Raw genomic sequence first — 12,611 nt, 5'->3', positions numbered from 1 at the left:
GTAAGTTCTGAATTCTTGCGATTTTGGAAGTGCTATCTTAAACTGACTTAATTTTGCAAAAATCTTTAAAATCATGTATCCATAATACTATGGATGCAGATGCACTGCCTTAAAATTATATTTTTAAGCTACTAACTAAATATGATGATCTCCAATTTCTGTTTTTATAATTATCCTTTTTAAGCTTAAATTTTTAGATCTCCAGATACTTTTTGGAACACCCCCAATAAAAACCGCTAAAAAAGACACGGCGTTGCCGTATCGGCATCACCGGCACAGTGGCAACGCCACTTCTGCTCCCTTGCTGTTTACAAAAATCACGGTCGACTTTTTCGGCAATTTCAATTAATCAGCGCAACAAGTGGCCGGCGTTAAAGCAGTCGCTAGGAGCCAGGTGATCCCGATCCCGAACCCGACACCCAACCCGCAATGCCGGACATCAAGATAACGCCACTGGGCGCCGGCCAGGATGTGGGCCGCAGCTGTCTGCTCCTCTCGATGGGCGGCAAGAACATAATGCTCGACTGCGGGATGCATATGGGCTACAATGATGAGCGCCGCTTCCCCGACTTCTCGTATATAGTGCCCGAGGGTCCGATCACCAGCCACATTGACTGCGTGATCATCTCGCACTTCCACCTGGGTGAGAATCTCCTCCGGTGTTCCAAATTCCGTATCTAATCGTTTCTTTATCGATTCGTGCCTGCATTCCAGATCACTGCGGCGCCTTGCCCTACATGTCCGAGATTGTGGGCTACACGGGCCCCATCTACATGACGCATCCCACGAAGGCCATTGCGCCCATTCTCCTGGAGGACATGCGCAAGGTGGCGGTGGAGCGAAAGGGCGAGTCCAACTTCTTCACCACGCAGATGATCAAGGATTGCATGAAGAAGGTGATTCCAGTGACCCTGCATCAGAGCATGATGGTGGACACGGATCTGGAGATTAAGGCCTATTATGCGGGTCATGTTTTGGGTGCCGCCATGTTCTGGATCAAGGTGGGCTCCCAGAGTGTCGTCTACACGGGCGACTACAACATGACCCCCGATCGACATCTCGGTGCCGCCTGGATAGACAAGTGCCGGCCGGATTTGCTGATCTCCGAGAGCACCTATGCCACCACCATCCGGGACTCGAAGCGCTGCCGCGAAAGGGACTTCCTGAAGAAGGTGCACGAGTGCGTGGCCAAGGGCGGCAAGGTTTTGATCCCCGTCTTTGCTTTGGGTCGCGCCCAAGAGCTCTGCATCCTGCTGGAGACCTACTGGGAGCGCATGAACCTCAAGTACCCCATCTACTTTGCTCTCGGTCTCACCGAGAAGGCCAACACCTACTACAAAATGTTCATCACCTGGACGAACCAGAAGATCCGCAAGACCTTCGTCCACCGCAACATGTTCGATTTCAAGCACATTAAGCCCTTTGACAAGGCCTACATCGATAATCCCGGCGCCATGGTGGTCTTTGCCACGCCGGGAATGCTACACGCGGGTCTCTCGCTGCAGATCTTCAAGAAGTGGGCCCCCAATGAGAACAACATGGTGATTATGCCGGGCTACTGTGTGCAGGGAACGGTGGGCAACAAGATTCTGGGCGGCGCCAAGAAGGTGGAGTTCGAGAACCGCCAGGTGGTGGAGGTCAAGATGGCCGTGGAGTACATGAGCTTCTCAGCCCATGCGGATGCCAAAGGTGGGTAAAAATAAACCATTTATAAGGTGATCTAATTAACCCCTCTATTATTCAAGGCATCATGCAGCTAATCCAGAACTGTGAGCCAAAGAACGTGATGCTCGTGCATGGCGAGGCCGAGAAGATGAAGTTCCTGCGCTCCAAGATCAAGGACGAGTTCAACCTGGAGACCTACATGCCGGCCAATGGCGAGACCTGTGTGATCTCCACGCCCGTCAAAATCCCCGTCGATGCCTCCGTTTCCCTGCTGAAAGCCGAGGCTCGCTCCTACAATGCCCAGCCGCCGGATCCCAAGCGCCGGCGACTCATTCACGGCGTTCTCGTGATGAAGGACAATCGAATAATGCTGCAAAACCTGACCGATGCCCTGAAGGAGATCGGCATCAATCGGCATGTGATGCGATTCACTTCTAAAGTGAAGATGGACGATCCGGGTCCCATGATCCGCACCAGCGAAAGGCTAAAGACTCTGCTCGAAGAGAAGCTGGCCGGCTGGACGGTGACCATGCAGGAGAACGGCTCCATCGCCATCGAGTCCGTGGAGGTGAAGGTGGAGGAGGACGAGAAGGATCCCAAGCAGAAGACCATTTTGATATCCTGGACCAACCAGGACGAGGACATCGGCGCCTACATACTGAATGCGCTGCAAAATATGTGCTAGGCAAGGCGGCAACAACGAAGAAGCAACATCCCAATGAAATCCCATGCCTTAATTCCATAGATAAGCACAAAGTGTAGAAACCAATTTCTGAAAAGTTGAATGTCGGTCAAAATATACGTAAAATATTCCAATAAGGCGGAGGGATTCTTAGTTTGAGTATTTAGTGGGTTATTTTAGTGGATTAAACTACGTTTATTATCATTTATATAAGGAAGCAAACACAATCGAACGGTTTTAGTAACCAATCCAAGTTATTTAAATACGAATTTTGATATACAAAAAAAAAAGGAACACATTTCAAATGATAATATAAATTTCTTAAAACAAGAACAGACCTTTGGAAATCCTTTCCTTTCCGTCCACTCCACAAAGTTAAAGAATGTCGGTCAAAATATACGTAAAATATTCCAATAAGGCGCAGGGATTTTTAATTTTAGTATAGTAAACTGGGTTTTTTAAAGGGTTTAAAGTCAAGCAGATTTTTATGTCGGTTAAACTACATTTATATAAGGAAGCAGACACAATCGAACGGTTTTAGTAACAAATCCAAGTTATTTTGATATACAAAAAAGGAACTCATCTCAAATGGCAATATAAATTTCATAGAACAAAAACAGACCTTTGGAAATCCTTTCCGCCCACTCCACAAAGTTAAAGAGCTTGCGTTTTAGAGTTATTTTCGTTCGTTCCACGCTATTTATTCTCGGGTTCTTTTGAAAGTGTAACATTAGTAGGGCTCCGGGCGTCGCTCCGATTGCCCGTCACCATATGCAATTAGCTTTATGAATCGTTTTGGGAGCCGTTCAATCACACATTAGCATTCACTTATGTGAGGGCGGCGGCACCGGAGATGATCTCGATCAGCTCGCGCGTGATGACCGCCTGTCGGGTGCGGTTGAAGGTGAGGGTCAGCTTGTCGATCATCTCACCGGCGTTCTTGGACGCGTTGTCCATGGCAGTCATGCGGGAGGACTGCTCCGAGCAGGCGCCCTCCTTCATGGTGTAGAAGATGAGCGAGGCCAGCGAGAACTCCAGGTAGCTCTTGACGACATCGCTGTCGAGCGAATCGTAGACGGCCAGCTTCTCGGACTTCTCCACGGTGGAGCCGCTGAAGATGGGCAGGGTGGAGCACTGGTAGGACACCACCGACTTGAACCGATTGTAGACGATCTTGCCCTCGGTGTAATCGTAGCCGGTCTGCAGCACCTCGTTGGCAATCTTCGAGGCGTCCAAGAAAGTGGGCGGCAGTCGGCCCACCTCGTTGGCCACCATCAGGATGTTCTTGCCGTACAGGCGGGACAGGATCGCACGCGACTTGTCGCCCACGCAGAACACCTTGGTGTTGGCCTCATCCTGGGCCAACTCGCCGCGAATGAGACGAGCCACTCCGGTGTGGACGGCACCGCAGAGACCACGGTCCGAAGTCACCGCGATGAGCAGCTTCTTGGGCTCCGCCTTCTCGTCGGCCGCGATCTCCGTCTTCTCGAAGAACTGCTGGGCACCGATGCCGTAGGGACGCGCCGCCTTCAAGTCTCGCTCCGCACGAGCGTACTTGGCAGCGGACACCATCTTCATCGATTGCGTAATTTTCTGAATGTTCTTCACCGACTTCAGGCGAATCGAAATCATCTTCAGGGTGGCCATGCCACGCTGCTGCTGGGCCAGCATGGTGGCCTCCATGGCCAGGGGCAGCAGTAGCTGGGTGCGTTGCATCATCATCCTGTCGAAGCTGTCGAAGATTCCCTGCCCCAAGAAAATTAAGTAAGTTTCACTCGGCAAAATGGCAATTTTCCTCACCTTGCGTTAAGTTGGCTGCGCCACAAATCACATAACACGGAGCGTTGCCAGATGGGAGTTTAGCTTTCACCCTAAAAAATCTCAAGCAATCGATATTTCCCCCTAAATAATTCCCTTTTCCCCCTAAATTCAAAAAATCAGTTAGTTTCGAACATGTACAATAAATAAATAAATGAAATAAAATAATATTTCAATATGACGTTGTAGAAATGTTATGATTTTAGCATTTAGTAGTGGGCAGGGAAATAGAAAGGGGGTTATAAACGTTATTATTATTTAAACTTTTATTTCGATTTGGGTTTATTCGTAGAACTCACAAATTATTTTAATACTTTCTTTTTACATTTTTTAGAGTAACGTAGTTATTTCTTAGGCTTTGCATCGAATGTTTCAGCATTACTAGAAATGTCGAGAAACACGATTTGCTTTATCTGGCGGTTAACTTTGTCCGCCCACCCTATACTTAATTCTTCTAGATAAATAAAAAACATATACCAACAAAAAATATTTATTTTTCAACAATTTTTTAGGTAAGATAGTGGCAGATATAAAACCGTGAAGACTGATATGATGGGTTTTTTAGATAGCTCGAATGATGCGTTAGATCTAAGCTTTTTTTTTAATTTTTATGGGTGTTTTAACATTCTAACATTCTGCAGGCTATAATTAATTCCTTTTTATACGAATCCGTAAAAAAGACACAGTAGTAATTATTTCTTTTTATTTATTTTCTTCACAAGATTAAAAGACTGATAGAAATACGTTTTTGAACATTATGCTAGGACGTGTTCCATTGTGTGACAGTTATAAAACCGATTAGACTGATATGACGGGTTTTTAAGATATCTAAAGTGATGCGATAAAACTAAGCAATGATTTTTATACCCGTTACTCGTAGAGTAAAAGGGTATATTAGATTCGTGCAAAAGTATGTAACAGCTAGAAGGAAGCGTTTCCGACCCCATAAAGTATATATATTCTTGATCAGGGGCACTAGCCGAGTCGATCTAGCCATGTCCGTCTGTCCGTCTGTCTGTCTGTCTGTCTGTCTGTCTGTCTGTCTGTCCGTCTGTCCGTCTGTATGAACGCTGAGATCTCAGAAACTACAAAAGCTAGAAGGTTGAGATTTCCCACACATATTCTTTGGCTTCCTACGCAGCGCAAGTTTATTTTAGCCGAGCGCCACGCCCCCTCTAACGCCCACAATCGCCCACTAATGATTTTAAAATGGGTCCTGCGCCCACATCTTTAAAGATTTCCAAAAAGTATAAATGCAATTTTGTTGTGTATATTTATACCTATCGAAATGTAGAAGACATTTTTCAAATCGGACCATTCATTAAAAAGTTATACGCAATCAAAAATTATATATCTATCTCCCTCGCACTCCCTTTAGCTGAGTTACGATTATTAGTCGGGACACCAACCCGACACAGCGTTCGCACTCCCTTTAGCTGAGTGACGGGTATTAGATAGTCGGGACAACAACCCGACTATAGCGTTCTCTCTTGTTTTTTTTAATTTTTGAGGCAATCAAGCGCGGCGACTATAAATATTGCAGCGGCCTGGTGGTTTCAACAGTCGGAAAGTTTAAGTCTTCATAAAAGGATTTAGCTTCTAAATTTTAAACCTCCTAAAATGAAAACCAAATTGTGCATTGTCCGTTTGGCAATAAGTCTGATTTTGTCCTTGTCATCTTCTTCGCTGCAAGTGGAATCACAGGACGACGTACAGTGCTTTGATTACTACCACCCCCTTATTGAAAGTGTTTTGGAAACTTATAAAGCTGACGTCAATGCGTGTAATGAGCAGTCTATTTTGATGAGGGAAGAAGTGGACGACAAATTCCAGGTTGAAGTAGACGCGATCCGAGAGGCCGTCGAATCCATCGGCGTGTTTCAAGAGTGCATTGTAATTCAAGACAACGGCAAATTCTTGTCTTGCATCAAAGACAAGGTATGTGAAGACATTTTTTAAATCGGACCATTTATTAAAAAGTTATGACCATATGAAAAATTCGTACTTACCTTAGTTGAGTAACGGGTATCTGATAGTCGAGTGCTCTTTTAAAAATGTCAAAATTAAAAACGCCTACTTCCTACAAAGTTAAAATTTTTGTTTTTGATTATTTCTATGGGAACCATATATAAAGATATAGTGGTCTGATTCGATTCGTTCCGACACATGTACTACCTGCAATAGAAAGAAGACCTTTTAGCTTTAAAGCTGAGAGACTAGTTCGCATAGACACGGACAGACGGACATTGCTAGATGGACTCGGCTATTGGTTCTGATCAAGAATATATATACTTTATGTGGTCGGAAACTTCTCCTTCACTGCGTTACAAACTTTTGAAACTTTTATATTACCTTCTGCAAGAATATAACAATTGTCGGGTTCCTGTAAATAGGTTTATTGCTCTAAATGGTTTCCCTTCTACACTTGGATCAGATTAGACGCTTTTTAAGAACCTCTATGAGTGACTTTATACCAGTGGAAACTGAAATTTGGGAGCATTATAATTAGCGATTTGCTTCTCTATTGAAATGTATTTTGATTATTTTTTTCTTATTTAGTCTCAAAGCAGCACCGAGCCAATGATCGTTATAATCGGCAACAACGCCTCCGAACTCAACGCGCTTTATGAAAAGCTATATAATACCATTAATGTGGAGGCAAAAGCATGCAACACTGAAGCTGTGAGTGTCTATAAGAAGACTCGTTCAAAGATTGAAGCGGATTTAGAGAACTGCTTAAGCGGTAGTGAAAGCTCCTTGTCAAGCACTTAAGTCACAAAAACGTTTATGTTAAAAACTTCTTTCAATAAAACAAAGCAAACAATAATATTATGCTTTTACTTATGGGAGTTAAAAACAAGAAAGGAAGTTAACTTCGGCCTGCAGGTATGCAGGTAAGGGCTAGTACTCAACCTGACAAAAAGTCGTCGAAAAGAAAAACTTCATATGAAACAAAATTTTTTGACGTTGTTGCATCGTTGTTATATCGGTTTAAAATAAGAAGTCTGCAAAGACTTTGAGAAGTTTCAGTGTTTTTCTTGTAAGATTTTTATTAAAAGTACTGTTCAAAAAAATTGTGATATGCAAATAAGAAACGGCGGTAAGCTCGAAAAGAAAATTGTATTTACTAAAAGTAAAATGTTAGCCATTTTAAAAGTTTTTCTCTATGTTCATAGTCAAATTAAGTGGCCAAACATTTACAATGAAGGCACACATTTAGTATTAAAATATTTTATCTCCTGATTGTTATATTTGTAAGATTTATTAATTTTTAAATTTAAAGATAGGTGGTTTATTTAAGGATGCCACTTGGCCTAGCGGAGTTGCCACTTGGTTTTCCATGGTCAGCTGCTCACGCACGCCGCCTGCTGGTCCGTCACTAACGCCTCACGCAAAAAAAGCTGACGTACTCGGGAAAAAGATTAGGATAATATTTGCGACGGAGACGAGCGACCGATCCGATTAGCTGACTCCCCCGCCTCAGAAGCACGGCCATACGCCTAAGATCGCCCTCTGTCCAGGATATTCGCAAGATCCCAGGGATGAGACCTCTAGGGACGAAGAAAAACAGCGGATAAGTTGTGCGTTCGTGTGTGTGTGTGCGTTTTGGCTGCGAGTCTGTAAAAAGCTGGAAAATTGTTGCTGCGCAGCGGATAAATATATAGCAAATAGGACATATAGCAGCAGAATTGGCATGACGAAGATCAAGATCAGGCTAAAGACAGAGGCCTAAGGATAAAACCAAAGAATCGGTAGCTAAAACAACCGAAATTCCAGTGCCTTTGTAGCAGCAACAAGGTGTGCGTGTGTGTGTGTGCGTGTGTTTGTTGCCTGCGCAGTGTTGTTGTTGTTGCAGTTGCAGTGTTGCAATTGTTGTTGTTGCTGGTGGTAGTGACACAACACAGCAAACAAAATATTGAGCCGCCGAGCAAAACACATGATGTGGTCGTTTTTCTCGCGCGACTCCTCGAAAGACTTTCCCTACGATATTGGCGAACCCGTTGGCGGTTTTGATCAGTACTCGATATGGACGTTGCACAAGGCCAAGCGGAAGACCACCCAGGAGGAGGTCTCCGTCTTCGTTTACGACATACGCAGCGGTTCCGATACCAAGTGCGAACTGGCCAAGGCATCGCTGAAGCGGCTCAAGACATTGCGTCATCCGAGCATCCTGCAATATCTGGACTCCCTGGAAACGGACAAGATGCTGTATGTGGCCACCGAGGCGGTGGATCCGCTGGGCAGCTACTTTGCCAAGCTGGGCAGCGATAATCTGCAGAAGGGCCTCTATCTGGCCTGGGGCATCTTCCAGATCACAGTGGGTTATCCTAGAAATATCCTTTTTAACTATATTAACTAACTCTAATCCTTAATCCCCTCTAGCGCGCCCTGTCCTTTCTCAACAACGATGGCAATCTGCGGCACAACAATGTCTCCGCCTGGTCGGTCTTCGTCAACGCCTCCGGGGAGTGGAAGCTGGGCAGCCTGGAGTATGTCTCGGCGGCCGATGGCAATCCCATGCCGCCCGCCAAGATTCCCGTGACCCTGGAGGTCTACGACTCGCCGGAGAAGAGCGATCAGAGCAAGCTCAAGGCGGCCACCAAGTGGTAAATATAGTATTTTACCCTTAAAGCACTTTATTCTATTTTATTATACCTAATCTTTAGCTCCGTGGACATGTGGGGCCTGGGCTGTCTGGTGTGGGAGGCCTTCAATGGCGTGCTGAAGCAACGCTCCAACCTCAAGGATATCGAGCACATACCCAAATCCCTGCAATCGCTCTACTGCGAGCTGGTGGGAGCCTCTCCCTCGAATCGCCCCAATCCGGCGGACATAATCACACGCTGCCGCAAGCCGGGCGGGTTCTTCAAAAACGATCTGGTGGACACACTGCTCTTCCTGGAGGAAATCCAAATCAAGGACAAGGCGGAGAAGAATCGCTTCTTTAGTGGCCTGACCACGCATCTGGACAACTTTCCGGATAATGTGTGCCGGCACAAGATACTTCCACAGCTGATTACGGCCTACGAGTACGGAGATGCGGGCTCCGCAGTGCTGGCACCCATGTTTAAGGTTTATACCCCTTATCTGACATAGAGCACTCATAAAGCATTGTAATCTTGCAGCTGGGCAAACTGCTGGACGAGGTGGAGTACCAGAAACGGATTGTGCCCTGTGTGGTCAAGCTGTTCGCTTCCACGGATCGTGTGACTCGGTCGCGCCTGCTGCAGCAGCTGGATCTGTTCATTGCGCATCTGCAGCCACAGGTGGTCAACGATCAGATTTTCCCCCAGGTGGCTCACGGCTTCCTGGACACCAATGCCACCATACGCGAGCAGACGGTCAAGTCGATCATCCATTTGGCGCCCAAGCTCAACTACAACAATCTGAATGTGGAGGTGCTGCGTCACTTTGCCAGGCTGCAGGCGCGGGACGATCAGGGTGGCATTCGCACCAATACGACGGTGTGTCTGGGCAAGATTGCGCCGCATTTGCATCCGCAGGTGCGCCAGCGTGTGCTGGTCTCCGCCTTCATTCGCGCCATGCGGGATCCCTTTCCGCCCGCCAGAGTCGCCGGAGTTTTAGCCCTGGCCGCCACACAGCAGTACTTTTTGCTCAGCGAAGTGGCCAACCGGGTGCTGCCATCCCTGTGTTCCCTCAGCGTGGATCCGGAAAAAACAGTGCGCGATCCGGCGTTTAAAACTATTCGGGGATTTCTGGGCAAACTGGAGAAGGTGTCCGAGGATCCCAGCTTAAGGGAGACAATGGGTGAGTGTTCCCTAATGTTTTTATAGGATATTAAATGATTCTTTTAGCAAATAGTAATTGATTTAAATATAGAAAATACGCCTTTATACGTTGTTCTTAATAGAGCCCTGCATAAATGGATTTAATTAATTATTTTGAATTTTTTTTGTATACGAATGAATTAATTAGAATTTTGAGTTTAATAGAATTGAACGAATTTGAATTTTGAGTTTAATAGAATTGAATGAATGAATGGCATAAATTCCGAAATAACTCAAATCACAAATTCTTTTGAAGAAGAAAGGGCCATAATTTTGTGATTTAATCTGCATGAATTTTATTTTCTAAGCAGTTAAAATTGATTTGTTAGAAATATTCCACTTTTTGTTCTCAAAAGAAAGCACAAAAAAATGTGTCAAATTCCAAAAATTCATAAAAACTATTCATTCAATTCGAAATAAATTAGAAATACATTCCATTTATTTCACGTAGAATTGAATTAAACAAATCAGAAATTTCATGGCATACTATGATAAAACAAAAATAGTTCTTATTAATAATGTAAAACTTTATTTTACAGAGGCGGATGTCCACACGGCCACGCCCTCCATTGGCAATGCGGCCGCCACCTGGGCGGGATGGGCGGTGACGGCCGTCACAGCCAAGTTCTATCGCAGCCAAAGTGATTCGTCTCGACCACGACCGCCTTTAACTGGACGCAATCTGTCCAAGCCAGCGTCGCTTGGTAAGTACATTGTCCGTCTCGCTTATGCAATTTGCACAATGCAATTAACCTGCATTTTCCCTTTCCCATTTCCCGTGTGTGTAGAGCAACCATCGAGCAGCAGTTTATCGACCACCACAAGTAGTGTTACCTCAATGACCTCGCTGGAGCATGAAAGCAATGACACCTCCGCCTCGGCCTCTGATTATGGCAACAACGATTGGGACAACGAAAACTGGGGCGAAATGGATGTAAGCACCTGCTACTTGGCATTCAAGTGAATTCTGCTTATTAATGCTTGTTCGATTCATTTCAGACCTCTCAGGATCCCAGCAGTCCGCTGGCAGCCAGCTCCAATAATGGCGCCATGATGGCAGCCAATGCCTTGAGCGAAGTGCGCGATGGCTGGGACAACGAGGAGTGGGGCAGTCTAGAAGAGGATCCGGTGAGATCTCAGTTTAGTTATCTCTCTTCATTAGTTACTAATTTAATGGGGTTCTTTCTAGTGCGAGGAGGAGGAGCAGGCGGAGCAGGAGCAGCAGCAACAGCAGCTGGCCAGACAATCTATATCATCCACAACGTCATCCAGTCAGCAGCATCAGCGACCTCAGCTGCCACATCATCAGCAGCAGCAACAGCATCTCCATCAGCAGCAGCTGCAGCAGCACGAACTGAACGATCTGATCGAGCCGCTGGCCAAGCTCAACTCACACGTCACCTCGCCGTCGAAGCAGTCGATGTTGCGGCCCAAGGAGCTGCCCAATCTCTCCAGCAGCAATACATCGCCCACGTCGGCCACTGCCAATTGCAATAACATTAGCCCGCCTTCGTCGCATTTGAATAATTCGACGCATAATGCCAATTGGAATAGCGATTCGTGGGCCGATGGGGAGTTTGAGCCACTGGATGAATCGGGATTTGGTGAGTTTAATAGGATATGTCGGGTTTAAAAAATTTAATATGATGTTTTACTAGTTTGTTTTAAATGTTTTTGTATGGATAATATCAGAATTAGTACAAGTTATTCAGTAAATCATCTGTATATAATTTTATCTAGCCAAATACTCGCAATTTAACAACGTTTTCCTTATAAATAAGTCCAGAACTAGTATAATTTAATCAGTAAATCTCTTTTTTTAATAATGACCCCTTTAGTCAATGCCAACTAATAAATACCCCCGTATTTTCAGGAAATGCCAAACTGGACGAGGCTCGTCGCAAGCGGGAGGAGAAGAAGCTGCAGCGGCAGCGGGAATTGGAGGCGCGACGCGCTCAACGGGCGAGCGGACCCATGAAACTGGGCGCCAAAAAGCTTTAAAACTAATCAGCGGATAACAGCGACGACGACATGTGTTACTTAGCTGTTATTTCCATCGTACATCTAAGCCCAAAGTGTATTTTGTATATTTCCGTGCGTATGTGTATGTATCTTTGTCCCGCTCCCAATTTTCCCGCTCTGTGTGTGCTTTGTGTTACTTTCGGTACCAGTTATTGCATTAAATGCAATCTCAGTGTCTCGAGCCTCCACATTTTCGATTCCGTAAAAACATAGCCATATTGTATTTTTAATGCTGGCACACGATATTAGCTAATATATTCTCAGCGTCTCTAAACGAAATTTCAATTGTAAAGCACTGTAATTAAAAAACCTGTAATTTATATTTATATAAAACCAAAAACGAATGAAGCAAATGACAAACCAACCAACCCAGTAGTTAGTAAATTACTTCAAATTTATACTTTTATTAATCGAATCTAGAATTTGAGATTGGAGTTTAGAAGATAGGATATATCCTGCATGGCTGACTAACTAAAAATGGGTCCTTGAGCGAGAATGTCAGAGAAACAGGGGGATAATCGATATCAGTGAGTGGATATGAGGTCCTTTTCCTATCCCACTAAAAATGAGTGAATGGATGAGCGTGAGTGTGATTTCGAAATTCATTTTAGTCGTCCCTTTTCCAAAGTTAAAAA

General features: G+C 45.0%; 3 protein-coding genes across 3 annotated transcripts; 2 read left to right on the top strand and 1 right to left on the bottom strand.

The window, feature by feature from the left end:
• The first annotated feature begins 275 nt into the window (after positions 1-275).
• Positions 276-2,484, top strand: IntS11 (integrator complex subunit 11). The gene is made up of 3 exons (XM_017149790.3): positions 276-643; positions 715-1,689; positions 1,746-2,484. Exons 1-3 carry the CDS (start codon positions 430-432, stop codon positions 2,348-2,350), a joined length of 1,794 nt encoding a protein of 597 aa, XP_017005279.2. The 5' UTR covers positions 276-429; the 3' UTR covers positions 2,351-2,484.
• A 531-nt stretch (positions 2,485-3,015) lies between these two features.
• ATPsyngamma (ATP synthase, gamma subunit) lies at positions 3,016-4,250 on the bottom strand. The gene is made up of 2 exons (XM_017149792.3): positions 4,148-4,250; positions 3,016-4,093 (listed from the first exon to the last, which is right to left on the bottom strand). The coding sequence occupies exon 2, from the start codon at positions 4,067-4,069 to the stop codon at positions 3,176-3,178; it is 894 nt and encodes a 297-aa protein (XP_017005281.1). The 5' UTR covers positions 4,070-4,093; positions 4,148-4,250; the 3' UTR covers positions 3,016-3,175.
• Positions 4,251-7,533: 3,283 nt separating this feature from the next.
• Positions 7,534-12,344, top strand: yata (N-terminal kinase-like protein yata). Its single transcript, XM_017149787.3, has 9 exons — positions 7,534-8,483; positions 8,549-8,772; positions 8,833-9,238; positions 9,292-9,934; positions 10,494-10,658; positions 10,743-10,888; positions 10,954-11,082; positions 11,144-11,558; positions 11,828-12,344. Exons 1-9 carry the CDS (start codon positions 8,103-8,105, stop codon positions 11,953-11,955), a joined length of 2,637 nt encoding a protein of 878 aa, XP_017005276.2. The 5' UTR covers positions 7,534-8,102; the 3' UTR covers positions 11,956-12,344.
• Positions 12,345-12,611: the final 267 nt, after the last annotated feature.

Source organism: Drosophila takahashii, chromosome 3R (genome assembly GCF_030179915.1).
Source record: "Drosophila takahashii strain IR98-3 E-12201 chromosome 3R, DtakHiC1v2, whole genome shotgun sequence".
Taxonomy (NCBI): domain Eukaryota; kingdom Metazoa; phylum Arthropoda; class Insecta; order Diptera; family Drosophilidae; genus Drosophila; species Drosophila takahashii.
This window is presented reverse-complemented; position numbering and strand designations above follow the sequence as displayed.

Excerpts from the sequence above, each read along its gene's own strand:
- ATPsyngamma (XM_017149792.3), bottom strand. The coding sequence starts at position 4,069 with ATGATGATGCAACGCACCCAGCTACTGCTGCCCCTGGCCATGGAGGCC.
- IntS11 (XM_017149790.3), top strand. The coding sequence starts at position 430 with ATGCCGGACATCAAGATAACGCCACTGGGCGCCGGCCAGGATGTGGGC. Across the intron at positions 644-714 it reads CATCTCGCACTTCCACCTGG|ATCACTGCGGCGCCTTGCCC; the intron begins GTGAGAATCTCC and ends CCTGCATTCCAG. Across the intron at positions 1,690-1,745 it reads AGCCCATGCGGATGCCAAAG|GCATCATGCAGCTAATCCAG; the intron begins GTGGGTAAAAAT and ends CTATTATTCAAG.
- yata (XM_017149787.3), top strand. The coding sequence starts at position 8,103 with ATGATGTGGTCGTTTTTCTCGCGCGACTCCTCGAAAGACTTTCCCTAC. Across the intron at positions 8,773-8,832 it reads CTCAAGGCGGCCACCAAGTG|CTCCGTGGACATGTGGGGCC; the intron begins GTAAATATAGTA and ends CCTAATCTTTAG. Across the intron at positions 11,083-11,143 it reads GCAGTCTAGAAGAGGATCCG|TGCGAGGAGGAGGAGCAGGC; the intron begins GTGAGATCTCAG and ends GGTTCTTTCTAG.